This window comes from Genypterus blacodes, unplaced genomic scaffold (assembly GCF_046128005.1).
Source record: "Genypterus blacodes isolate CSIRO-AG114 ecotype Tasmania unplaced genomic scaffold, CSIRO-AGI_Gbla_v1 ptg000022l_1, whole genome shotgun sequence".
NCBI classification, from domain to species: Eukaryota; Metazoa; Chordata; class Actinopteri; order Ophidiiformes; family Ophidiidae; genus Genypterus; species Genypterus blacodes.
The window spans coordinates 5,411,182-5,436,443 of record NW_027466835.1 but is presented as its reverse complement, the minus strand read 5'-3'; the positions used below and the strand labels follow the sequence as shown (position 1 = coordinate 5,436,443).

General features: G+C 43.1%; 3 protein-coding genes across 3 annotated transcripts; 1 reads left to right on the top strand and 2 right to left on the bottom strand.

Moving 5' to 3' along the window:
• Positions 1 to 692: 692 nt before the first annotated feature.
• Positions 693 to 4,224, bottom strand: LOC142992565 (small integral membrane protein 36-like). Its single transcript, XM_076143045.1, has 2 exons — positions 3,361 to 4,224; positions 693 to 2,279 (listed from the first exon to the last, which is right to left on the bottom strand). Exon 1 carries the CDS (start codon positions 3,812 to 3,814, stop codon positions 3,512 to 3,514), a length of 303 nt encoding a protein of 100 aa, XP_075999160.1. The 5' UTR covers positions 3,815 to 4,224; the 3' UTR covers positions 693 to 2,279; positions 3,361 to 3,511.
• Positions 4,225 to 13,600: 9,376 nt separating this feature from the next.
• On the bottom strand, positions 13,601 to 16,703 carry tmem100a (transmembrane protein 100a). The gene is made up of 2 exons (XM_076143000.1): positions 16,460 to 16,703; positions 13,601 to 15,050 (listed from the first exon to the last, which is right to left on the bottom strand). Exon 2 carries the CDS (start codon positions 14,951 to 14,953, stop codon positions 14,549 to 14,551), a length of 405 nt encoding a protein of 134 aa, XP_075999115.1. The 5' UTR covers positions 14,954 to 15,050; positions 16,460 to 16,703; the 3' UTR covers positions 13,601 to 14,548.
• A 2,464-nt stretch (positions 16,704 to 19,167) lies between these two features.
• pctp (phosphatidylcholine transfer protein) lies at positions 19,168 to 24,787 on the top strand. The gene is made up of 6 exons (XM_076143272.1): positions 19,168 to 19,379; positions 20,287 to 20,404; positions 22,364 to 22,443; positions 22,585 to 22,756; positions 22,847 to 22,914; positions 23,827 to 24,787. The coding sequence occupies exons 1-6, from the start codon at positions 19,251 to 19,253 to the stop codon at positions 23,899 to 23,901; spliced, it is 642 nt and encodes a 213-aa protein (XP_075999387.1). The 5' UTR covers positions 19,168 to 19,250; the 3' UTR covers positions 23,902 to 24,787.
• Positions 24,788 to 25,262: the final 475 nt, after the last annotated feature.

Here is a 25,262-nt window from a genome sequence, read left to right as displayed (position 1 = left end):
GAGCCAAGTCTGCTGCCCAACATTCAAAGTTAGTCCTGTCCCACCTTGACTTTCAGGTACGTTTAAATGTTAACATCGTATATATACTGTACATGTTGTAATTTTGCCTTTTGAAGTCTGCGCTTGAAGTTTGGGTTACTATAGAAATTGTGTGCAAGTGTTTATATGAATATATATTTCTTGTGACGTAGAGCGCTTTGTTTGTGTGGGGTTTCCTGGTCAGAAGTTCAGGGCTTTAAACTGAGAGCTAGAGAGCTAAACCTGCTGCCCAACATTCTATGTTTTTCCTGTCCGACCAGACTTTCAGAAAATAAACCAGATTGTAGTTCACAACATATATAGTTTACATAGACATTGCTGATGTAAACAAACATTTTTCAGCATCAGTAAAATATTTATAACATAGATTTAGCTGTTATCAAATGACGGTGATGATTCATTGACATTCTGTCCTTGGTGGTGGACACATTGCACAGTTTTATCCTTATGCCATGTTTATGATATGATCGCAGAATTACATTACAAATAGAGTAAATCTAGAGTCTTGGAAAAGAATTCAGAGTCCTCGATTTATGTTGATGTATATTCAGCTAAAATACAGGTTTTAAATGAAATGATTGTGTCTGAGCTCTGTGATAAGCAGGAATCAGGGTTCAAGTTGGTTTAGATACTTTATTTATTTATACCCTTGATACAAGTATGAGACATCTACTGTAGGATTTGTTGCATCTTGCTGCAGGGTATTAAACTGTTCCTCACTCACTGCTACTAAAAGGCTCCATCAACAAAACAAAAGAATGTGAAATCCTGTCATCAAAATCCTGCACAGCGCGATACGAACACGAGTTCAGTAGACGATTAAAGCTTTTGCCGTCTGTACAACCACTTGTACTGTTCTTGTGGGACAAACAAATAGGAGGGAATGCCTTTAGAATAAAAGAGGCTTTATGTATACACGTGACCCAGGGGTTAACCAGCTTTGTAATTGGTTTACTGTTTCATGCTAGAATGCAGTACACATAGCGTATCTCCACTAGGGAGGATAAGGAAAGTGTAACGGAGGGAATCTGCTGTACTTCTGTATGGCAAAGAAATAAAATTAAATGTAACTAATCACAAAATGCAGCATAAAACATCTGTACATTAATAGGGACTGGAACTGGGAAAGTGCTGCAGATTCCGAGGACATTATTCTGCATGAATCACCACAGATTGATTGTGCGACACGCTCACGCAGATTGAGTTGTAACGGATGAAACAACATCTACAGCTCTGGTGTTTTGTGATACGAGGGGTTAATTGAGCCCGACGCCAACAAGCTGAGCCTAGCGTGCTCTAGTGGAACACACACGTCGGCGCTTTTGGTTGAGGATTACAGAAACAGTGTATGCATCCAGGCATAGCAGCCTTCCTGTGTTCACTTTACACCTTCATGTCACATTAATATTCCTTTGACTGCACCGGGACAATTAAGTTTGAATCCGAAAGTGTTATGCGTTAATATAAGCTTGATGCAGGTTGACAGAATATTCAAATTGGACCAAACCCATCCAATGAAACTCTGAATGACAATAACAGACATGATGATACTGATGATGATGAAGCTACTCACTATGTCCTAATGAAACTTAATCCAGAACACATGTGTGTTTGCTTCATATCTTAAAGTTCAGTAACAGCAGAAGAAGAAAAGGTGAAACTTGCATTGAAGACATTTAAACATGAGCAATTCATAATTAAGATGAAGTATCAACGATGTTCCTGGTGAAAAAGCACTCACATTGAACATAATCCTGTCTAATCTAACCTGAAGCAAGACATTGGCTCACATTGTCAAAGTCAATAAGCCATGTTTGTATTTTTGGTAGTTCATTTATTACCGAACATTTACACAGAATGTGATAGTTTAACTTCCTGCTGGAGTTACACTGGGAGCCACCCAAGCATCCGTGTGTACTTGGAATTATCCGAGCTCCAGGAATAACTGCCATTGGGTGTTGGCAGCCCAAAGTACACAGGCTGTAATCTTACTCTGAATAATCAGGTGTGATTGTGTATTTATTCATGGGAAGTTGTCTTCCAAGAAGCAGCGTTTGAAAAAAATCGGGAACATCAGTCCATGTTCCAAATCATATGGGGTTCCAAGATTTTACCAAGTAAAATGATCCGGGTAACTCAGTAAACCTGCTTTTTGGAATAGGAGCCCATTTGTGCTGCCATCCTAATGCACTTGAGTGAGTTTGAATGGATTTCCAGTTTGTCTTGGAGGGGAAAGTGTTCTGAAGGAGAGAAAATGAACTTTTAAGGAGGATTTTGGAGCAAAGATGAAACTCTAAGATCCAAATACAATATAAATACAATCACAGAATATGGATCAGGCGATTGTGAATATGGACGGCTGTCATGGTAACATTACCTTACCAGACAACCTATAGCTCCACACATTCATGTTTGACTTGTCTCTATAATAAAAACTAGAGTCATAGGTTTCGGTTTGATCTGACTGTACCCTGGTCTGAGAAATGAATTGGATGTGGGCATATTTGTATCGGATGATGATTTTGATAGTATATTCTTAATCAGCCTTCTTGCCTGAGATTGAGGCCTTTATTTTCCTAAAACTAGTTGGAAAATCTTCCAGTGGAGTGAAATAGATATTCCTGTATTATCTGTTTGTAACTTGTCAACTTCTTTGAGGAAGTGAGCGTCAGTACCTTAGAACAAAGCAGAATAAAGCCAAGAAAATGTGCCAAACTGGCTAACATTCAATTCTTCATGACTAGTTTTAACCTCATGGTAGTGTATTTGTTCCTCGGTTTCCTCGAAATCTGGTGTCAACTTTGCTTCCTTGATACCACTAACTAAAGATAACAGAATATTTGCTTGATAGAACGCCTTTGTCTATTGACTCATTAAACACAGCTATCAGGTTTATACAGCCCTTTCACTCGTTTACCTCATGTACCATATCTGCACTTGAGCGATACAAGAAAGGAAATAACTTGCTGTGCTTATCAGTTTGATAACGTGGAGCCTCTGTGATCATTTTCATTTTTTTGCCGCCCTGGGACGAGACAAATGGAACAAACGCTGTCGCCGGTGGCCTGAAGTGAACACCACACACTCTCAACAGCTTTCTGTCCCTTCAGGCTGAAACAAATGTTGAAGATTAATCTCTACGACAGGGAGGACCATTTATTCCTTTATCAGTTGTGACATTTCTTCGTAGTCGACTGACCGCAGGCTTTAGCCATCCTTGAGGTAAAGAGGGATTTCACGCGCGTACACACACACACACACACACACACACACACACACACACAGCACTTAAAGACACCAACACACGTCACCGTCCCTTACCGTTTAAGTCTGGTCTTGTGTAGGTCAAACCCAAACATGGTTCGGACAAGAAGCACAGAAGCAATTCTTAAAAAGGGAACGTAAAAAGAAGTATATGTACAAAAAAAATAAAAAATAAAGAGTCCAGTATATACAAAGGTTAGTCCGTCTGTCACACCATCGTGCTCTTCTTCTCCCTAAAGTCTGTGTGCGGCGGCTCGTGGTAGGTGGTGATCATGTTGGCCGCGTCCCACCGTCCCATCGGGGCAGGAGAGCTCTGCATCACCACCAGCCTGATGGGAGATTGGGTAGGCTGAGGGTCCGGGGCGTACTCCTTGGTGGGATCTTTGCCCCGGCAATCGTACATGATGCACGATATCAGGAAGACGAGGAGCAAGATAACGTAGCTGGCGATGAGGATGCAAAGGTTCAAAGTGACGGGGTCGATCTCCTGGTAGTTCTCCAGAAAGCCCATGGCGCCTGCCTCAAGCGGCCACGACCTTTGGGCCTCCAAAGAACGAACGGCGGGGTTCCGTGAGCGAAGGTAGCGGGCGGTTGACACAGACTTGAGAAGCGCAGGGAAAGCCCGTGACAGCAGGACGACCTCTCTAACCTCTTCAATCTGCCCTTTCTCCTTCTCTGCTCGCTCCCTTCCTCACCCTCTCGTCCTCTCTTCTTGTCTTCTTACTCTCAGATGATCGCTGTGGATCTGCAGCATTGTGGTAAAAATACTTTAATCCACACTCACTCCTCTAACCTTGAATTTCCGCAATCACTGGTTCGCTTTAATAACTTAATCCTCCCTCCTAACTCAGCAACTAAGGGCTTCTGCTTCCTGCGTTGTCCTGTGTGTTATATCATCCTCAGAATGAAAGTGTAAGGGCACATCAGATTCTATCATCTCTGTGTGCTGCTGACGTATTAAATGTCAGCGCATGTCTCTCTCTGTGTGTGTGTATGCCTGTGCAAGCATGTGTGTCGTGTAATCTTAATCTTGATTGTGAGTGGGGATTGACGGAGGGAGCCATCTGGCTAAAGCAGAGAGCACAGAGCTGAACTGCAAAGCCACAGAGAAAATGTTTGAATGCAGAAAGACTCACACAGGAAGGTGAAACGCATTCTACCCAAATCTGGGGCCACAAATGGAAACATTTTGACAACTTAATCCAAACAAATTAAGGCTGTGGTTGACTGAGGGTTTGAATGGAGTGAGCCAGATCCCTGTGTGCAGCCTGCAGAAGGCATCAAACGTGGGATTATGACAGTGGAAAGGAATTCCTCAGGTTTAAAATCATTGCAGAAACATGACAATACATGTCGTGTGCATATGCATTTTAAACAGCAGTTATGTAAATTCGCGCATTGGTGACATGCGTTTCTTTCACCAAATGTAAGACTTTTGTATACGCTTGTGTGCTTTTGGAGAGGATTGTGACGCTCATGAACAGCAGAGGGCAGCAAGTGGCAACGTTAGCAGTGAGAGCGCCCAGCGAAGCATCAGGAACGGAGCCGAGATTGACCTTTGACCCCGACAGAGAAGCGGGGGAAGTACATACAGCAGAACATGCGAAACATGTGCACTGGTATTTTGATTTGAACACATTTAAAACAAGAATTTCCACATCTCTCACAATCTTTTACAACATTGTAATCTGAGCCTAATTTTGCTTGTAAACTTACTGTTATGTTGGTCAAAGTAAAATAATAGCCCTTTATTCTTAAGTCAATTTGGATGAACGCTCCATTTACTATGCATGTAAATACAACATGTTGAGTGAATGAGTAAAGCTTTTTAGTGTTTTTAGGAAAGTGCATTACATTTTGACACAATTACTAAATTCAGACTGGAATCTTTATGTTAAGAAACTTTAAAAAACTTTGATTACTTAATAAGGAAGTTAGGTCCAATAGGAATATCTCACATAAGAAGACAGCAAGAAAAACAAAACACAACAAATAGTGTGCAGTATGTATCTAACACAATAAGAACTATGTACAGTTAATACAGCTGTATTCACAAATAAGATCCTGTTCCATAGTTTGTGATTATTCATACATAAATTCCATAATGCAGCCCAGTTCTACTTATTGATTTCTGACATATTGGATTTCTCCACCAAAGCATAAAAGTATTCACAACTTAAACAAAACAATGAAAACACACTGCCTTCCCCTGCAGAAGGAGCCGAACGTTGTCATTCTGTCTCTTTCACGGCTCCTGGTGTAATCATAAACGCAGCAAAGCACTGAGTTACCTCATCCAGCTTTTTGATGTTAAGGCCTGTAATCCCTCTATATGTTCAGGAAGCACAGGTCAGAAGCAAAGGCTTGACCCCGATCCTGCCTGACCTCTTTTACCCTCCGGATGATAACTGACAGTGGGCTTGTCGAGCCAACAAACGGCGACCTGTGGCCTCGCCGGCTACTCATCTGTCACTGAGAAACGATGGCCTCTGTGCGTCACTTATCTTGGTCCCACTCCAAAACTCAGCATCTGGAAAAGTCAAAGTGCACTCGGCATGATGGAATTGGGGAGTCTCTGAGCGATGAGAGCATCAACACATTTTTCACTCTGTGATGAATGACTGGGTTTCCTGCTACAAATGCAGGTTTGAAAGGCCCCGAACATAAAGGGGCTATTTATTTTATTCCTATTAAAAATGGAAGCTTTCTAAAAAACAATTGCACACTCAACTCAGCTGAAATGCAAAGTGAGTTTTGTGTGAATGCAGGATTTTGTGGGACCTGTCCACGCTGTGTGTTGTGTTCTCAGGGAATGATTAGTGAAGAGGATGTAACAGGTTTGTCTGTGTGTTTACCAGGCCGCCTGGGTGGAGTTTCTCCTGCTCATATCTTGGAGATCGATCTTCCCCAGCGCCAGACACTGGTGCCAGGGAGTCCGGCAGCCGCTGTGGAACCTGGAGACAGACAGCAGGGGGGGAATGATGGGAGGCCAGAGGGGAGAGGCAGCTCCTCGGGGCCGGAGTCTCTCTGTGCGCTGAGGATGTCAAGGGTTTGTCTCTCAAGCATGCCGAGGCGAAGCCCCACAGCTTGTTTGTTCGTTTTCACAGTGTGGCGCTGCTTCCCTGCGGTGATCCTCCTCTTGATCAAACATATCCTGACCTTCGCTCTGCACCCCCCACCCTCAGCCTACCTAAAAAACAAATGAGGGACAAGAAACACACGAGATTCCCCTCTCCTCTGACCTTTGGATGTGAACTTTAACAGCTGAGCACACAGAGAATACATATGGAACACTTTGGTTCATGTGCTTACAGCCTCTCACAACCTGAATGAGAACAGATTGATGATTGATAAAGAATAAATTGCATCATAAATCACTAAAGTAATGAAGAAATAATGTCTGTGATAATAATGATCTCTCTTTCTCTCTCTCTCTTTCTCTCCCTCTCTCTGGGCTCCGGTTTTTAAGTCGAAGTTCAGCCACTAGGGGGCAGAAAAGTGAGTTTAAATTTTTTTTATGTTAGCAAACTATTGTCTACTAAATGTACATTGAGAATACTGATATAAGTTTTATCACATAATTAATGCCACGTTCCTATCCAACCAAGTGCTATTACTCAGAGTCAGATATTGACTCTTCTGATGTTTATCTGGGCCTTCGTCATGTTGGAGGCTTCACATCATCGTGCAGTCAGTCATGCTGCATGTCTGTCTGTTTTAATAGAAACAGCAGTTTTTCTGGTGAAAGCAGCTAAGCCTAAACTATTGAGCAAATGTGTGGACCTAAAAACTAAACAATTTACTAAAAGCCATTTGATTAATTGTCAATATCAACCACCATTGCCAAATCGGAGCACAAAGTGCGGGCGGGTGATTCAGATTCCATTCTTTTAAACAGGAATCGAGCAAATGTCTTTGGTAGGAAATCTGGAAATGGGAGCTCTGACTTTACTGTAAACAGGCCTTCAGGGTTACAGGGCAGTAAGGGGGGGTGGGGTATTGAATGTGATCCTCACTCACTCACTCACTCACCCGCTCTCTCGCTCTCTCTCTCTGTGTCTCCAGACTGTTTGAGTTACTCTAGAGATGTTCCATGAGGTAAGCAAGGAGATGGCTGTTACGTAACCAGGAGACAGCTGAGGGCAGCTCTTGCTCTGCGGCACTGACCGGGGCCAAATCCAGAGACACTGAGAGGGGGCAACCACGTCCACAAGCTGACACTCGAGTAAGATTTCACTATAAATCAATGCAGTGTGAAAGTTAAGACAGACTTTATGACTGCAGGTTTGAATATCGTAAAAGAAGCACTGAGGCAATCCTCGCTGATGTTTCCTGGTGCATGTCCTCCACAATGCAGGGTGGAATCAGAGAAGGTCCAAACGTACGTGCATCTGTTTAAATATGTTTGGGTAAGACAGGTTGCTTGATGTAGCGCCACCGTGTGGCTGAACGACAATCTTTGTACTAAAATACAGGCGTAGAGATGAAAAATTAGTTTGATAACTGATTCATCTTCTGTATTTGTTTTTTTCTGTTTTCACACCAATGGAATACTTAAGGAATACGAGCTTTTGTCACTGTTGCTGTGCCAAAAATATAGAAAATATCTCTTTGATCTGATGGACAAATGTGTCTCAATTTTTGACATTGTCTAACTGAACAAACAAAATCCTGCTGGTGATAATCAAAACACAGATTAGACACCAGTAAACATTGGAGCATGGCCCTGTCTCTGCCTGCCTGCTTCCCTGTCTGTCTGAGGTCCACGAGGGTCACAAACAGCTCTCGTGGCTCGCATGAAGAAGAAGACCAGAGACTGGACATGGGTGGGGTCGCGCCTCTCGGACAGCAGCGGGTGACGGACGGGCTGAGGATCTTGCAGATCTGATAAAGGCCCAAAGAGAGCCCTTTCCTTCCTGAGCGGCCGACTGTTTGTGTTAGGCCGTTCTGCATCTCTTCTTCTGGGTGTGGGAACCTACTCCTCCCAGAGTTCATGGTTTCCTCTCGTCAAGGACCCACGACCAGTCTGCGTGTCATCTGTCCGGCACTGGAATAAAGAAATTAAAAAACCTCCCTCCACATTCATCATAGTGGAGTTGGCACTCAAGTGGCTGCCTCAGAGCCACAGCATGACAATATGAACATACAAATACAGCATCCTGAGGTTCCCCAAATCCTTCAAACTGTTTATTTCAATCTCTGACAGAACCTGGGCTCAAGATGTTGTTTACTTTGAGCGTTCGAATCGACTTGGTTGCCCTTTGTGTGTCCGTGGGGAGCTGTAAAACACTCCTGTCCTCACCATTGTCCCATCTACTTGATCAGATGTGCTTGTACGCTCTTTCCTAGGCAGCACTTACAAGAATGCTGATTCTTTAAAACAGCAGAGAACAACCCCAAGATCACAAAGAACCCCCTGAGATCACGTCAGCCGGTCTTTCTCCCAGCAGGATCTGGCGTGGTGAACCTGCTGCTTTATGTATCCGTGGTCTCCGGCGTGTTAAAGTGACCTGACAAGCCGTGACAAAGTAGTGTTTTTCTCTTTGGCTTTCTCTTTTGTACGATCGTATATTTAGTCTCAAACGGTTCAGGTTGTTGCTAGGCAGTTGCTACACGAAGGTCAATAATCAGTCTGTTTACATCCACGTTAAAACTTTGATTACAGGGCAATTAAGGCGTTAAATCATTGTGTAAACACCTTAACAGATCTATATTGTGCATTTTCGGAACTGATTTATTCAGACATGCAAACATCAGAGTGAGACACGAATCTGAAATGCGTTGGATACAGATTTGGCTTGCAAATGAAGAGTCACTTTATTTGTCTGCAGCAAGTTGAACACGATCACGGTGCGTTTCGGTACAATGTTGGGAGGTTTATGGGGTTCAGGCAGGAAAATTCAGTTCCACAAAGCTGCTCAGCTGTTCAGATGAAAGGAAACCGAGCACAGTGAAGAAGCTACTTCCCATGACATCATTGTGTTTGTTATATGACCTCTGCGGCCGTGTCAGACACACCTTCCCCTCTCCACCCGCAGCCGTTCATATCGTATAGCTCATTTACAGACGGGGGAAATGTCTGCTCCTGCTTGCCAAAGTTTACCCTGGGAAACGTCAGATATGAAAATAAAACGTTTCAGATTGAGCCGCTGGTCGAGCAGCAGTGGAAAGTCATCTGTTTTTATCTGTTTCCTCTGAAACGCCGTATTATCGCTCTGTGTTCCTGCCCCGGCCTCTGTAGATTTTGCTCTCCTAGATTAAATTAAAGACATAAACTGACTTTTAAAAACTCACCTTTGACCCTGTATTTAAACTTTACTGCCTTGGTTTTATATTTATTACTTATTTCTGCAGCCAGTTTGGTGCACTTTTGGTGCACCCTTTGCAAAGCTAAACTAGACCGAACTAATAATGAGAGAGCTCAGCATGAGAGAGCTCAACAACGTAAGAGCAGTTCTTTAACTCTTTAATTAATCTGCCTAATTCTGTGGTTATGGTGGATTAGCACCGGCTTTGCTCCTGGTGTTTGCTCCTGTTTTCTATCCCAGTACTCAGTCCCCTCTGTCTCCGTGTCTCCTCGTCATCTACAGTATCTCATCGTCCTCCCGTAAAACATGAGCAACGCAGTGACGCATTGGTTTGTGCGTCATATGAGATGATACAAATCGCCCTCGGAGGGAAAGTGAAACAAACAAGTTGAAATAACTCCAGCTCAAGTCTGATACACACATATGGGTCTTTAGCTGTTAGTTGTTTTGTGTGTGTGTGTGTGTATCCACATGGATGCAATCACTCACAGTGCCTGATGGGAGTTAATGACGCTCTGGCTAAAGCGTGTTACTCTAGGGTTTCAGTCTGCTTGGCTGTCTTTGCTTCTGAAGAAACTTCTCTCTCTCAACTGCGATCATTAAAACAAAGCTCCCATGTCTGTGATATCAGGAGCAAGCAGGACCGCGGCCAGGAATTTAGAAACCCGGGGGCCCTAAGCGCCAACATCTCCCATCCTCTTTATTTTGAGTCCAAAAAATGAACTTTTAGTGGAATAAGTGGGATTTGTGGCAAGTATAGTTTAATGATGAATAAATAGGAAACAGACATTGCTGTGATTCTCTGCAAAAAAAAAGCTTATTCAACACAAAATGGATTATTCTCCAAACTCTGTGGAATTTAACCAAGCAAATCTCTTTCCGTGAGGATTGTGGATTGTTTTAGGAGTGATCAGTTCTTTTTGGAGGCTTTTCAGAAGACTGTTTGTACAACCTTCGCCTGCATGGGATTTGACACGGCAGTCCTGTTGGTGTGGGATTTAAAAATGGGCTGAACCGGTCAGGAAGAGCTTTCCCTCTATTATGTGCGGGAAAGAGGGCAAACCGAGCAGGCAGCACCCTCGGGACTGTGGGCAGGCAAGACTTCACACACTCCAAAAAACCCACTGGCAGCACATGAAAGAGCCAAAGAGCGAAGGAATAGGTGATGATGGCCGCTCACTGTCACACTGTTAAAACAACACAGCTCCAATGTCTGCTTTATCAAAAAATTTCAAAGTTCCTCTTCCTCGTCTGCGTGCTTGTGGTAAGCTTGTGTTCTTCGCCCTCGCACAAGAGAATTCAGCTTCATCTTTGCTACGTTTTAGGGGGGAATGTTGTATTTTCAATCCGTTACATTCATTAGAACAGGTTAAATAATATTATTGTGATCTATTATCTCAGCCTCATTATTTCAATCCAAATGCCCCAAAACTGAATGACACAAGGCTTTTTGTGCTACTGGATGAAATAGGTTGTGTCTTCAATTTGAGGTGTTTTCCTTATACTGATAGGAAGCAGTGTGTCCCAGAAATGTCTCGTTTGACCAATTTGGGTATTGAACTTATGTACACAAACACATTGGGTATCGATGTGCTTCATAGGGTGTGAAGCAACTGAAAGTGGCTCTTGGGATGTGGACCATCATCTCGGTGTTTGCTCTGACACCCAGTCATTGGGTCTGGAGCGGAGCGTCTGCGGAGAGAGACGGCCTCCCCTCGGGCGGAGGTTCTGTCTGGGGCGAGGGAGCGGCGACGCTCACCAGCCCCCCCTCCTGCTGCACAGCTGTTGTTTGTGTGTACAGGCTTGAGCAGATCCACACCCCAAAGACCCCTCAAGACACTGCTGAGACACAAAAGCCTGTGAGGGAAATACGCAGACTCACACAATGACTTTGGCAGCGTTTATGGGGAAGGTTCAGTGACACAACAGCTGGTTTCAGTGAAGCTGCACCACAGCTTAAAAGCTTAGAATGCACTGTTTAATTCTAACAGATTTTATATAATACTCTTTCTATTGTCCTCTAATTTTCATTATTTACAGAAAGATTTAAATACATGCCTCATTTGGTGTGTAGAAAAAGCAAACAAGGATCATAAAGGCTGTTTAGTAGTTTACCCACAAAAATATGTAATAAATCCCTGCAAGATGAACCCAAAGGTACTGAACTACCCTGAGATACCCTTAATTCATCTTTAACTTCTGTAGCAAGTTATATATAATAATAACATTAATATACATTTTAGAAGGGCTTCAACATTCAAATTAGTATTTTTTTCACTCTGTGTGCACAGCAGTGTTGCAGCTAATGAGAGCAGAAGTGAATTGAAGCATTTCTTGGTGCATTAAGGCATTTGGAAAGGTTTCAAACTACACCCCTAAATGAAAATAAGAACCGGGAAATCTGTATAACACATTTGTGAAACGAAAGCCATCCTTCTCTCTCAAAAGGACTTTCCTTTTCATCTGTCTGTCTCGTGCACTTGGTGGTGGCCTTCTGCTTTGGATCAGATACTTATCAGCCCAGTATGTGTTTCCCCTCCAGCAGCACGAGCAGGCCAGAATAATGTGAACAATCAGACGACCTCACTTGTCCTCCGACTGGCTGTCACCGGCGATAGAAGCAGCTGATGAAGATACCTGTCAGTGCGGCTCTGTTTCAGGTTTGTTCACGCTCCATCTCGACCGACTCCACCGGGGTTCCTGTAACGCTGAGCTCATTACTTTTAATTGTTTCCTGTCCGAAGATATGAACAATGTGCAATCACTTCAGTTCATTTACGGAATTTTTGTTCCGGTTCAGAGTATCTGCCTGAGGTGGCAGAAAGTGTGTGAGGAGGGTATGACCAGTGAGCGAGCACCTGTCAAACTCCAGGTCAAGTCGCTCCGTTTCCCCCGTCTTTATACCCTCCGCTCCCCCTGTGGCCTCTGCTGCACTTGACTTAGCAGGGAGGGCGGCGTTTCTATGTTTCTGTGTGTTACTGGTTACTATCGAACCCCCCGGGTGCCTACAATGTGAGCATGTGCCAACGGTGATCTCCCCAAAGTGACAAAGTGTGTTGTAGGTGCTCCTCTGACGCAAGGAAGCCGTTTAGTTGTAGTGTCTGGTGTCACAGGGACGCATAGCAACGCAAATGCTGCCTATAAATATACTTCCACGTCCAGGCTATTTTAAACCTATACCAGGGTCAAACAGGAGAGTTCAACTTCCTTTTACCATTGGGAATTTTACCTCCTGAAATGTTTACTTCACGTGTAAAAGCTACAAACTCGCCTCAGGTGATCTTTATTTAGGCCTTAGGTAATATGAAATGTATGTGAATGTATGGGATCACGCAGAGATTGGGGTCGAGACGCCGGCAATGTAATGTGATGACGTGCAATTTGACCACGTGATGGAAAGATAACAAAATAAAAACTGCGGCTCAGGAATAGATTGTTAATAGGATCGGTCAGCATCTAATGACTTCTGGGAAACTCTTGGGCAGTGTGACCCCAGAGCAAAGACGCCCATACAATCATTCACTCTCAGCTGTAAAGAACTAAACTAAATTAAACTAAACTAAGACAATCTCTATCCAGATACATGAAAAATAAATATGAATACAAGTTGTAAAACTGATATTTAGTTGTTTTGAGGCGGCAAAGGCTTTTAAAACAACTTCTTCTCCATTATCGAGGATTCTCCAATTGCATCTTGATAGGAATCGATGAACTGTGAGCTCTGTGGAAACTATTGTGTCGCTACTGATGAAAGAAAACCCCCAAAAATACCACAGTTCACCACAGGGGGCATCACTACAGCAGCTGTCAATCGTGTTTCACGTTGTCTGTTCCAGCTGCTCCAGAATCTTACACACTGCTGCTTTAATTGCAGAACCAGCAACATGACAAGAACCGTTTTCCCTTGTTAACACAGATTGTAAGGTGTAAATCAAATGACCCGGCAAATCTGGCTTCCCAACTGTGACGCAATTGACACTGATCCCATATTTAGTCATAATGAGTTTATTTAACCTCATGTCGTCTGATTAACACTTCATATACTGTTATTAGAAGAGACATACATGATAACATCATAACAGAACATATGCTACACTTAAATCATCTTTTACAGTCATGGAAATGCAATGTGGACAATGACAAGTTAGGTCTATCAATCGCCAAATTTTGTTATCACATAGCGTTTAGCTTTGTGCCAACGCTGTACATAAGGAGTATGTACAGTAAGTGTGGGTCAAAGTGCTTTAAGAAGATACATAGTAAAAGGATAAATTTGACTTATACACGTCATATTCCATCATCAACTCTCTCAGGCATGATCTAAAGTGGATTGCTGGATGGAATACATGTTAGATTGAAGAGTGTGGGTAATACTCCACACACAGCTACATTTTTAATATGTTCGTAAGTACCATACTTCCTCAACAGGCCACTCCAAGCCATTTCCTGTAAGATGAACAAGTACAATGAGTCTTTATAAAAGATATGTGCAAGATAGAAACGTGGTAAATGAGGCATGAATCATTGTCCTGGATTTTCCAATTTCCCTCTTCTTCTCTCCTGGGCTTCCAAACCGCGATCCCTCCCATTGCAAATCAAAGCCACCGCATGCAACAGCAGATTAATGGGAGACTTCCTCTAACATTGCTTTTGCACAGTGGTAATTCATCTTAATTGTGATATATTCCCTCTGGCTGCGTTCCCGGCTGGCCAGATGCACGGCGTCTGTTGACAACATAAATCCCTCGCAATGTCTCAAAAAGCTTTCAATTCTGCCACATTAGGCCTTGAGAGTCCGTAGTTAAAGCTTCACAGGTCAGCAATCCTCCACATGTTGGCTCATGAAAACATCTGCCTACAGCTGTTCTCCATCTTTAAACCATCCCAGAGTCGGACCTTATTCGGACTCTGAACGTCGGTACTGTCTGGGGTCAAATTCAAGTAAAGATACTCCGCTGGTTGATGACCAGGGCTGTCTGGCTCTCCCTTCGCCTCTCCTTCTTCCTCTCTAGCCTCACCTTCCAGCAAACGGCGCTGGACGCTAACAGCACCAGTCCGGCCGACAGGAGCACCAGACCAAAGTACGAGATGGTGGATCCGTGCGAGTTGAAGCTGTACGCCACGGCCGTGACCACAATGCCCGCGATGAGAACCACCACACCGAACGGGATGGTGCAGCGGTAGCAGGACAGCTCTGCCCCCCCAGTAGCCGCCGTGAGCTGGACCTCGTTAACCAGAGGGATGCTTACCGACGCAGGGGTGGGAGCGGGACGTTCGTTGTTGTTGACCTTCTCTGGGGTTGCTGGCACTCTCATGGCGTCCTTATTGGCTTCTTCTGGCATTGCAAGATCCAGCAGTTATTGTTTTCTTGGTAACCAACCGCGAGATGTTTCCTGGGTGCTGAATTTTTACCTTTGTTCTCCGTCAGGACCTCCCAGGCTGTGTGGAGAAAGCAGCAAGTCATTAAGTAACACGCTGAAATGGACAGTGTCAAACTTGTTGCTCAACACTGTAACACAGCTTTGATGAAGAAAAACGACCCCCAGACTCTGATCCTCCAGATGCTTTTTGTTGCAATCGAGAGCTGTATTTCACAACTGGACACCAATCTGTCACCACCACACCGTGCGGTACAACCATGTAACCTCTTTGCACAATCTAAGCCGCCTCACTCCAGTCAGAAAAGTTGTCGGAATGACGCAGGAGGCCTCAGCCCAGCACGAGCTGAGACATTCCCTGGAGAGCGCAGGATATGACATTACAAACTGCAGTGTGAAATGAGAGGAGCTTCGAAAATCACCAGCAATTTCACAAGCACTCATTCTTCCCCTCATGTCTGCTAAGTGGAAAGTTGTGATTAAGAGGTTGTGCCAAGTGACAATACAAGAGGAGCACAATGTTAATTATGATTTACAACGTTGTCAGTTGTGTAAACAGCGGTTATACTGCCACATAAAGCTTTACTTAAATTTCTGTTCTGCAGAGATGAACTGTACCTGACCAAGTTTGTATTTAAACAATGCTGAACCAGCAGAAAAAAGGGTTTTTATTATTTTTGTTTCCCACAACAGAAAAGCAGAGAATCTGAGATTGCAGTTCAGAAAAGTCAGTTATTTATATATTTTCTTTCATTGTAAGAATATTGCAAATCTCAGGTAAAACAATAAAGAATTCTGTTATAACAGAAATGTGTCAGTGGTTTCTTCTTGTGTATTAATACACACACACATAACATTTTACAATGTACACCAGAGCCACCTAATGCAATTCAACACACAATTGCTGCAAAGATCTGATGGAAGTAAACCTTTTTGTGGTCAGTTTTTGTACTTAATGAAACTGTGAGGTCATATTTGTGTTAGTGACTGTTGTGGCATTAAGATGTGTTTGTATTTTGTCCCATTTATGTAAATAGAGGTGAATACTGGTGAAGTGAAACATATGTAATTTAATGCACATGTGCTTTTACTGTACGACATAAAAATAAAAGACAGATTGGAGAAATGAGTAAGACTTTTGTTTGGATACATTTAAATAAATGCCAGCACACATAAAAAAAACTTCAAAACCAAAACAATTACAAAAAGAAAGCAAATGGGGCTGAACTGCAATAACTAGCTGTAAAAGTCACTATTGGGTTAAAACTGCTCAAACAAGGGAACCTTGTAAATGGTACATTTATTATTTATTATATTTAAGAGCCTTTAAAAGTACACTTATTCGCGCCGTTACCATATAAAGTATAGGAATAACTGATATCTGCATGAAAACTGACTTCAGCTGCAAACATGCGACTTGGTGATCAGTTTAGTAGACAAAGGTCCAGAAAAAGTGGAGGGTTTAGTTACCTCGCAGCGGTTTTCCATGTCGCACCGTTTTTTAAGTGCTCCTCTGCAGAAAAGTCAGCTGGTTGCTGTGTGTAAACCGACTCCTATCTCCTTCTTCTACCTCATTAACAAGTCAAATAGGTCTAATTTGAACTTAGAGTCTTTTTTTTCTCTCCCCTGAAGCCGAATTCAGCTTCACCAAGCGGTGGAATTTGACTCCCATTCATGAGAAACGTCCCCCTGCTGCTCCTCAGGTTCTTTTGGACTGCCATCCCCATTGAGAACGACTATTTCAAGTACCGATGACTTTAGTGTCAAGTTAACAAATAAAAAAATAAAGAAAAGTGCTTCTGGTTATGCGTTTCAAAATAAAGCTTATGATTCCTCCGTGATCCCACCTGCACTTAGTTGTGGTCAAGTTTATTTTGAAAGTACAGCACGCTCATTTCTGTTATTGTTGCTTTCCTGAAATAACTTGTCACCACCGGTATCTAAAGTTACTTTTTATTTTAACCCTTCCACATTGTTCTTGTTCTGTCCCTTCACAGTGTGGACCGGGTCATTTTGGATCCACACCAAGAATAAACATCTAATCACTCTTTAATAAATGAAGGGGGGATTCATGTTTAATTCGTGTGGGCTTTGTTATTTAATCAATGCCCACCTCAATACTACAATGCCCAATTATGCATGTTTGTTTTTTCCTTCAAATCTGTAAATAATTACTCCATGGGACCATTGAAGCCTTGGGTTTAAATGTTTTTGTTGTGTTACCATATAGTATCTCGGGGATGTTCCCTTATTGTTTGATTTTGTTTTTACACATTATCTGGGACTTTCTGGGACTTCTGGAGAACATCACTCACACCTATTGTGAGTATTGTAGTACTTTGAATAATTAATTCAATCTGAAGTGAAGTGCACATGGATTCTGCAGTTTCATTTTGGTCAACATCAACTTTGATACATTTTTGCTCTAGGAAACACACACACACCCCCCCCCCCCCCCCCCCTCTCACACACAGACTCCACACATACACACACGTACACATGCTGGCTCACGTATGATATTTGTAACGAGACAGCAAAAGACGAATGTCACACTTGCCGCCAAGCAGCATTCATGATGGCTTGTGTCTGGATATACACGCTGACCTTACGCTGGCAAAAATTCCCAGTATGTCAGGCTGTCCCTGGGATCCCTGTTGTTGTTGTTGACATGGTTTCTGGAGGTCCCCCTGTAGCTATGGGAGTGTGTGTCTGAGGGGAATACAAATGCACTGCAATTCACCCCTTTCAGTTCAAGAGTTCATATTTTGCACAATATGAGTTCATCTTAGTCATATAATTATTGACTGGGGTTTGTTATCTACTTCATCTAACTCATTGAGACATCCCAATGCAATAACAACCACACCTATGAGTACATGAGTAACAGATTGTGTTCTACCAAGTTCATCTTTTTTTTATTTATCATCATATCATCACGTTAATGACACTGGAATAATATGCATGTTTATGTAATGCAGTGGTTCTCAAAGTGGGGGGCGCGACCTCTAGGGGGGGCGCATAGCTACTCCAGGGGGGGGCGTGGGACCGGAAAAATAGCGATATGATTATAGCGATATGATTAAGTACCATTCCAGGAAAATGAATGAGGCGATAGTTTCGCTGCAGGAGAATGAGCATCCAGAGCGCCCCCAGTCATACCGATCAGCAGTCCCGTATTGTTTTATATTGTCTCGGGGGTCCTGCTGTCAGTGATTTTCACCTGCAAACGCACCAGCAGGTTTCGGCTGGTGGCACCGGTGGCCGGAAATAATCTAAAAGCAAAAACATGTTGTCCGTGATTTTCACTGGCAATGGACCTTCCCTGTTCCCGGTTTTGCGCGCTGGCGCCCCCCTGTGGGGCGATATTTAACCCGGCACCGGTTTTGCCAGCGCGGGACAACACGTTTTTGCTTTTAGATTTGTTCCGGCCACCGGGACCAACGTCCGAAACCACCAGTGGGTCTGGCGCCCCCTGTAACTCCCCCTGAAACCTCTGGTTACAGAGGGGCTACAGGGGGGACGATATTAAACCCGGCACCAGTTTTGAGCGCACGGGCGCCGGGAACGTCCGTTGGGCACACTTGCCTGTGAAAATCACGGACAACACGTTTTTGCCTTAAATTATTTCCGGCCACCGGGACCAACGTCCGAAACCACCAGTGGGTATGGCGCCCCCTGTAACTACCCCTGAAACCTCTGGTTAAAGACGGGTTACCTGTAACTCCCCCTGAAACCTCTGGTTACAGAGGGGTTACAGGGGGTAAGATATTAAACCCGGCACCAGTTTTGCGCGGGCGCCGGGAACGTCAGGGACAACATGTTCTTGTCCTTGCTTTCAGATTATTTCCAGCCGGGGGGGGAGAGAAAATCACGACGTCATACTGGACGAATCTGACGTTTCTTCTTACTGTCATATGTGAGTGCTCTCATATTAAAACATATCTGACTCGATAGAAGTCTTGGTCGATTAAATGTGATTTATTTCTTATCTTCCATGTGTCCTCAGATTCCACATGTCACTGTTGAATGTTATTTGTCCGAGGTAGGAAGTAGGCAGACAACAATGTATTAACAATACTAATACTACTACTTAACTATCCACTTAATGTGTTATCGCTGATTTAGTTTTACTTGCTTTATTTTGAAATCATTGACCGGATAAGCAGTGTTTCTCCTCACACACCGCGGCTGTGACGCTCTCTCTCCTCGTCGGTGTGTTTGTGTGTGTGTCTGTGTGTGTGCCTGCGGTGCTCCTGCGGTCATGTCGCTGCGGTTTGCCGACGGAGACTTCCAGAGCGCCTGGAAAGAGCTGGATGAGCCGCAGCTGGACGGGGGATGGGAGCTCTTCACCGAGACGATGGGGGTCCAGATCCACCGGCTATACGACGAGGTAACACCCCCAGCTGCTGGCACACACACACAAACACAAACACACACGCACACGCATACACACGCGCGCACACAGATCAACGAGTTTGCCTCGGTGCCAGTTGTGCGCTGCTGGAGACATCAGTGTGTCACAATTCCCACTTATTCTCTGTTATTATTGTCTATTCACAACCATGTTTTCACTGTATTTCGCTTATGTGTGTGTAAAGTCTGGAGCGGCGCCCCAGTGGCCAGTTTGGGAAATATCCGGAATTGAGTGCAGCGCATAACCCCGTTCAGAAATGTAGCGATTTAACGCTGTTTGCTTATTCACATACCGGCAGAACGCGTATAACACGATTGCGTTAATATTTAACATTAACAGAGTCCGCTTTTCTATACGTCGTAGATAAAAAGCAACATGTTACTTGTTTTAATGCAATGAAGACTGTATGTATTTCACAGCAAATACACAAAGCAGTAAACTGACCCAAAAAAATGTAATAAAGTAATATAACAAAATACAACAAGATGGAATTAAATGAGGTACAATTTAGAAATGTCGTATGCCAGATATCACATTAGCTCCTGTAATAATAGGATGTACTTTGTAGTGGTCATCTGACATCTGCTGTATTCCAGTCATGTCACATGCAAAATGTCATGATTATGCCTTAATATGCCTTAATAATGCCTTTATAATGCCTGAACGTTGATCTTTAAGTAGAGATGAACCGTCCTCCACAAATCCAGCTAAAGTTCAGCGTTCAGTGGCTCGAGCTTTGATTCAAATCCAACACACTTCCTCGCTCGGAGTGAGAAAGGGCGTAACGCGGACTGGTTATAATCACAGTCTTGTGGTTTGGGATTAGTTGCATGCTGTGGGTGTGGCATTTGGAAGAGAGAGAACTTTCATGTGCTGTTTTCAGGAAACTGGACTTTATGAGTACAAAGTCTTTGGTGTGCTGGCCGCCTGCACTCCAGAGCTCTGTGCAGATGTCTACATGGACTTGGCGTATCGGAAACAATGGGATGGATATGTCAAAGGTAAAACAACAAGCAGTAAGGCAAGGTTCACTCTGTCATGGACCTCAGCAGCCAGATTTCCATCTTTGAATCATCAACTCTCACGTTTGCATTAGTAATTTGGTCATTCCTGTACTTCACACACACACACACACACTTGATAGCTGGACCATAAATTGATACTTGAAATAATTGGATTGGAAGTCATTAGATTGTGTAGAAGTCTTTATTGTCTTCTTATCTGTATGTACACACATGATTTCCCACCAAAGAATAACCCATTTCCATGTCTTTATCCTTGTCTTCATGTGCCTCTACAGTAAACAGCAGGTAACATGTTATTGAAATACCCTAAAGATTAGACTAGTCACTTGGTGTTGGGTCTGTCTTTCAAAAACAGGCCCCACATATGCTTTTCCTTGCTACATGAGACTTAAGGTAGTATTTCCCCTCCAGTAAAAGTAGAATAGAAGTATTTTCTTTCGTGACTGTGTTGTTCTCTGTGGTGGCAGCGATCATATAGTATCATTTACCCCCTCAGAGAACAAAGGCGAGGGGAGTTTGGGAGAAGAAGGGCATCAGGGGACTCGCACTTTGCATCACAGTAATTTGTTTTCCACCCATGAAAGCCCCTGCGTTGAGTCAGCAGGATATCTGAAACATATGAGCGGAGTCTCTTTGTTGGACAGATTGCCTTTGTACATTGGTAACAATTCATCATCCCTCCCTCAGGGTAGATTGCGACGTGGGTTTGGGATTCTACACATGAAGTTACTGTCTTTTTTAACAATTACCTAACAGGTTTCTATGGGATTCCTAAGACCGAGAAAGTAGAGGTTAAGGACAGGAATGTAGGATTAAGGCAAACGTGAATTAACAAATAGAAGTGAACTCATTTTAAGTAACAGACCGGGATTATGTGATCGTAAACATCTTAATCCGAGTATGCTGCCTTCACATGCATCCCTTAGCAGCGAAGACTTGTGTACTCGCTCATGTACACGGCTTAATTGCATTTTCCCCTTAAATCGCAGTCTGGAAAAGTGCGTGTAGATGTACTGATTAATTGTTGTGATACAAAACAACATGAAGCTGGTGAATTTGTCTTAAACTGAAAGGCAAAAGCTCAAATGTCTTTAACTAAGGGCATTAAGAGGAACACTAACATTTCAAAACAAAACTCGTATAGCCAAAGCCAATGACAACACAACTGTGGTTAGCAGCGTGAGAGTGTACTTCACTGTATTGGCTTACTGAGGCGTACATAACTCAGGGTAGGGAGATGATTGACACGTTGAAGTGAAACACAACCCCACACATCTGAATCCCTTAGAAGAAGCAAGTAATTGTGTTACTGGAAGCACGACTTTGGCTGGAGGTCGCGATGACCTAAATCACTCGGCGTGGTTTCCCCCTCCACTTGTGTACCGTTAGTCACATTCATTTGACAGGGATCATCTGAGTTTTAAGGTTTAAGTGTTGCTGAGGGGCCTTCTCGGAGCCTCCACTTGTTTCTTGGCCGTGTTTCGTAGCACCGAGCGCGCCGCCAGCACCGATCACTTTTCCCCCTCTGCAGAACTCGGGAGGCCTCCAGAAAAACTTGTATTTATTGTGACATCGAAGCAGTGAAGGTTTCCCCTTATTAATCCAGCACTGAGCTTGTTGTTGTTGTTGTGGCGGCGGTTGTTATTATTTGTAATTAGATTATTCTCTTAACTCAATTAGCTGTCCTGACTGTGTGTGTGTGTGTGTGTGTGTGTGTCTGCCTCTATCTGATTTTCTTCCTTTTAATTTTTTCAATGCAACCCAACCCCACTGCAGCTTATTGAACCCCTTCTCAGATTGATCAGTTCTTTGAAAAACAGAATTCTTAAAGAAAAAATACTTAAATGTAATACACCGCCCATCTACCATCCTCCAGTTATTCTAGATTTCATTCTGATGTTTTCCATTAAGCGTTTTGTCATTTTTCCCATACAGAGCTCCATGAGAAGGACTTCGATGGACAGAAAGCAATCTATTGGGAAGTGAAGTACCCCTTCCCGCTGTCTAACAGAGATGTATCCTTCTTGTGACTATTCAGAATATCTCCTGTTAAAGTAAACCAGGTTTGTTTCATAGAGCTGAAAGGAGGGGGGGAGGGATCTGATACTTCCACACATGGTTACCTCACCCGTCTTCCCTAACAGCCCCACCGTCAGTATGTATACATGAGGGAGAGGCAAGACCTCGATATGGACGGCAGGAAGATCTGGGTGATCCTGGCCAAAAGCTCCACAGTCACACCGTGTATGGAGAAGAGCGGGGTGCTGAGGGTGAAGGACTATAAGCAGAGTGTGGCGCTGGAGAGCGACGGTGGCTGCGGAACTAAAGGTAAAGCGTGTGTACGCTCTCGCACATTAACGTCTTAGAACCTGATGAGGAAGGAAACATTGCTTCATAATACGTGTTCCTTTGTTTCAGTCTTCATGAATTACTTTGACAACCCCGGTGGCATGATTCCTCCCTGGTTGGTGAACTGGGCAGCTAAGGTGCGTCCTTCATATCCTCATAGTCATATCAAACGTGTTCTCTATGAATGAATTTCTATGTTTGATCAATGATTGTTGGTGTAACAAGAATCCGGCTGGTGAGTCCCAAAAGGGATGGAACCTGGAGTAAGCATAATTCGGATTTATGCTGATTTCAAGTAAAAGCCTAAACAATGTCACAAAGCGGATGTTGTTTGTGGACTTCTGCCTCCTTCCTGGCCACACAATAAATGTTTTCTCTTTGCTGAAGAGGACAAACATGCCAAAGGCGCTTTCTTTCCCCCCCTCAGACGGTCCAATTTGCCATTGTCAGAAACTCTGAGAGCTTTTGCCGTGTTTGCTCTAGGAGAACGGCTTCCTTTTCCTGTTTTGTCATGTAAACCTATATCTCTGTGCCCTAAAGCATTCCGGCCCATTGCTTGCTTTGTGGCTTAAACCTCATCCAGAACAGAGATTTGGTCTCTGCTGTGAACATTCATAAAGAAAGGTGTCCTTTTTTAAATACACAGAATGGCGTTTTAAATGTCTGGTGAGGCTTAGATTTGCAGGCATTGTAAACACTTTGAGTGCTACGAATATTAACTTTCAGTGGCATGTGGAAGTCATAAAGAAACCATTTCCCACTCGCACGTCATAATCTTCAAAATACACATATGTTCATCGTTGACCTACTCAAAAAAAATCCTTGATGACGGCTTTAAAGAGGGTGTTAAAAGGGTTCACTCGCAGGCCTGAGAGAGCTCCATCCGCTGCCTTTTTTATGGCTTTCCATGATTATTGGTAGCAGATGTGTTGCTGGGTGATGTCAGCAGTTCCTCTCTTCGTTGTCCCTCCTGGGTGTGTCTCCTTGACATATGTGTCCGTGACGCTCATTGATATAGACGTTCTTTTGTTTGTTTGTTTTTTCAACAGAGCGGCGTTCCAGGTTTCTTAACGGACATGCAGAAGGCCTGTAAAGGCTATGCAAATTACTGCCAGAAGAAATGAATGTGATCCATTGGCACTTGGTCTGTATGCACATTGGCTACTTTTACCCGCTATTCTCAGTCGAATCAGTTTGTTTGTCTTTGTTGCTTTATGGGAGGCATTTGGGTGTCAGTATGTTTTCATGATGACTTGTGTAGCAGGAGGAAGTGGCATGATGTGGAGCTGCTGTTTATCTGGACATGTGCATGACGAGCTGCCCTCATTAAAGGGCTGGTGGGAAATCAATGTTAATCCATTGTGCTGTATCAACAAGTACTGTAATGTCTCTCTGTGCAATAAGGCTTCAACCTCTCCAGGGTTTGTGAGGTTTTTTGGGATGTTTTACTGTGTCTTTTTCTTGAATACTCCAGTTCATTATTTATTAAGAGAATATGGGCCTTTTGTTTTATGAAAATTAGAATGATAATGACAAATTGCAGCTCTTTGCAAAAACATTCTATGATTTAAAAAAAATGTTTTCTTGTTAAATTTGATCTTTTAATATGTGACAGATGCAATATAAATTGATTGTATGTATAGTTATCTACTTCAGTTCACTGGAATCATCATTTGTTATAATGATGTGCAAATAACAAATCTGTACAGCTGCATGTGGCAGCAGCTGTGACTTTAAAGAGAGTCTTACCTCATAAGCATCTTGATATTCCCTTCAAAAAGGTGCTTAACCTCTGCTAGGGCCATGTTGTGATGCAAAGTGTTATGGATGCACTATTATGCACTGGATAAAATGTATCTCAGCTAATATTGTAATGATTTATAGGATCTCTGACTACTAACCTCAGGCCATCGGTTGTCCTGTTTCTGCAGAATATCTGTTTGGTCTGATCCTGATTCAGATGTTACTGTGTAATATTCTTCTGATTTAAAAAATAAAAAGGTTAAAAATGTTGTGTTATCTCTGGATTTTTGCAGAAAACGCACATCACAATGTTTTCATCACAAATACTGTGGTTTAACCCAGTCAATGAAGCAATAATTCACCATTACACAACATTCAGTGATGTTTAATTTTTGAAATGACACTGAAAGTCAGACATTCTGAGAGCTACGCACAGAGAGCTACACACTGAGAGCTACACAATCTCTGTCGCTGTTTTAGAGTTGTCTTGTAATTTGACAGGTAAAGTGAAGTTTGCTGCAGTAAATATTTACACACAGTACACACTCACATTAAGGCTCAATCTGATACAACACAGCCTCTAACAAATGAATAAAATAACAAAAAAAACCCCGATACTTTGGATTAGGGTCAGAGTTCAAGGGTCACCTGCACAGCTGTATATAATCTAAATGGGACGGAGACACCGTGATTGCCTTTACTAGCCACACCTTTGTGTTTCCTGTGTTTGCTCTCAGAAGTT

Excerpts from the sequence above, each read along its gene's own strand:
- tmem100a (XM_076143000.1), bottom strand. The coding sequence starts at position 14,953 with ATGCCAGAAGAAGCCAATAAGGACGCCATGAGAGTGCCAGCAACCCCA.
- pctp (XM_076143272.1), top strand. The coding sequence starts at position 19,251 with ATGTCGCTGCGGTTTGCCGACGGAGACTTCCAGAGCGCCTGGAAAGAG. Across the intron at positions 22,757-22,846 it reads CGGTGGCTGCGGAACTAAAG|TCTTCATGAATTACTTTGAC; the intron begins GTAAAGCGTGTG and ends CCTTTGTTTCAG. Across the intron at positions 22,915-23,826 it reads TGGTGAACTGGGCAGCTAAG|AGCGGCGTTCCAGGTTTCTT; the intron begins GTGCGTCCTTCA and ends TTTTTTCAACAG.
- LOC142992565 (XM_076143045.1), bottom strand. The coding sequence starts at position 3,814 with ATGGGCTTTCTGGAGAACTACCAGGAGATCGACCCCGTCACTTTGAAC.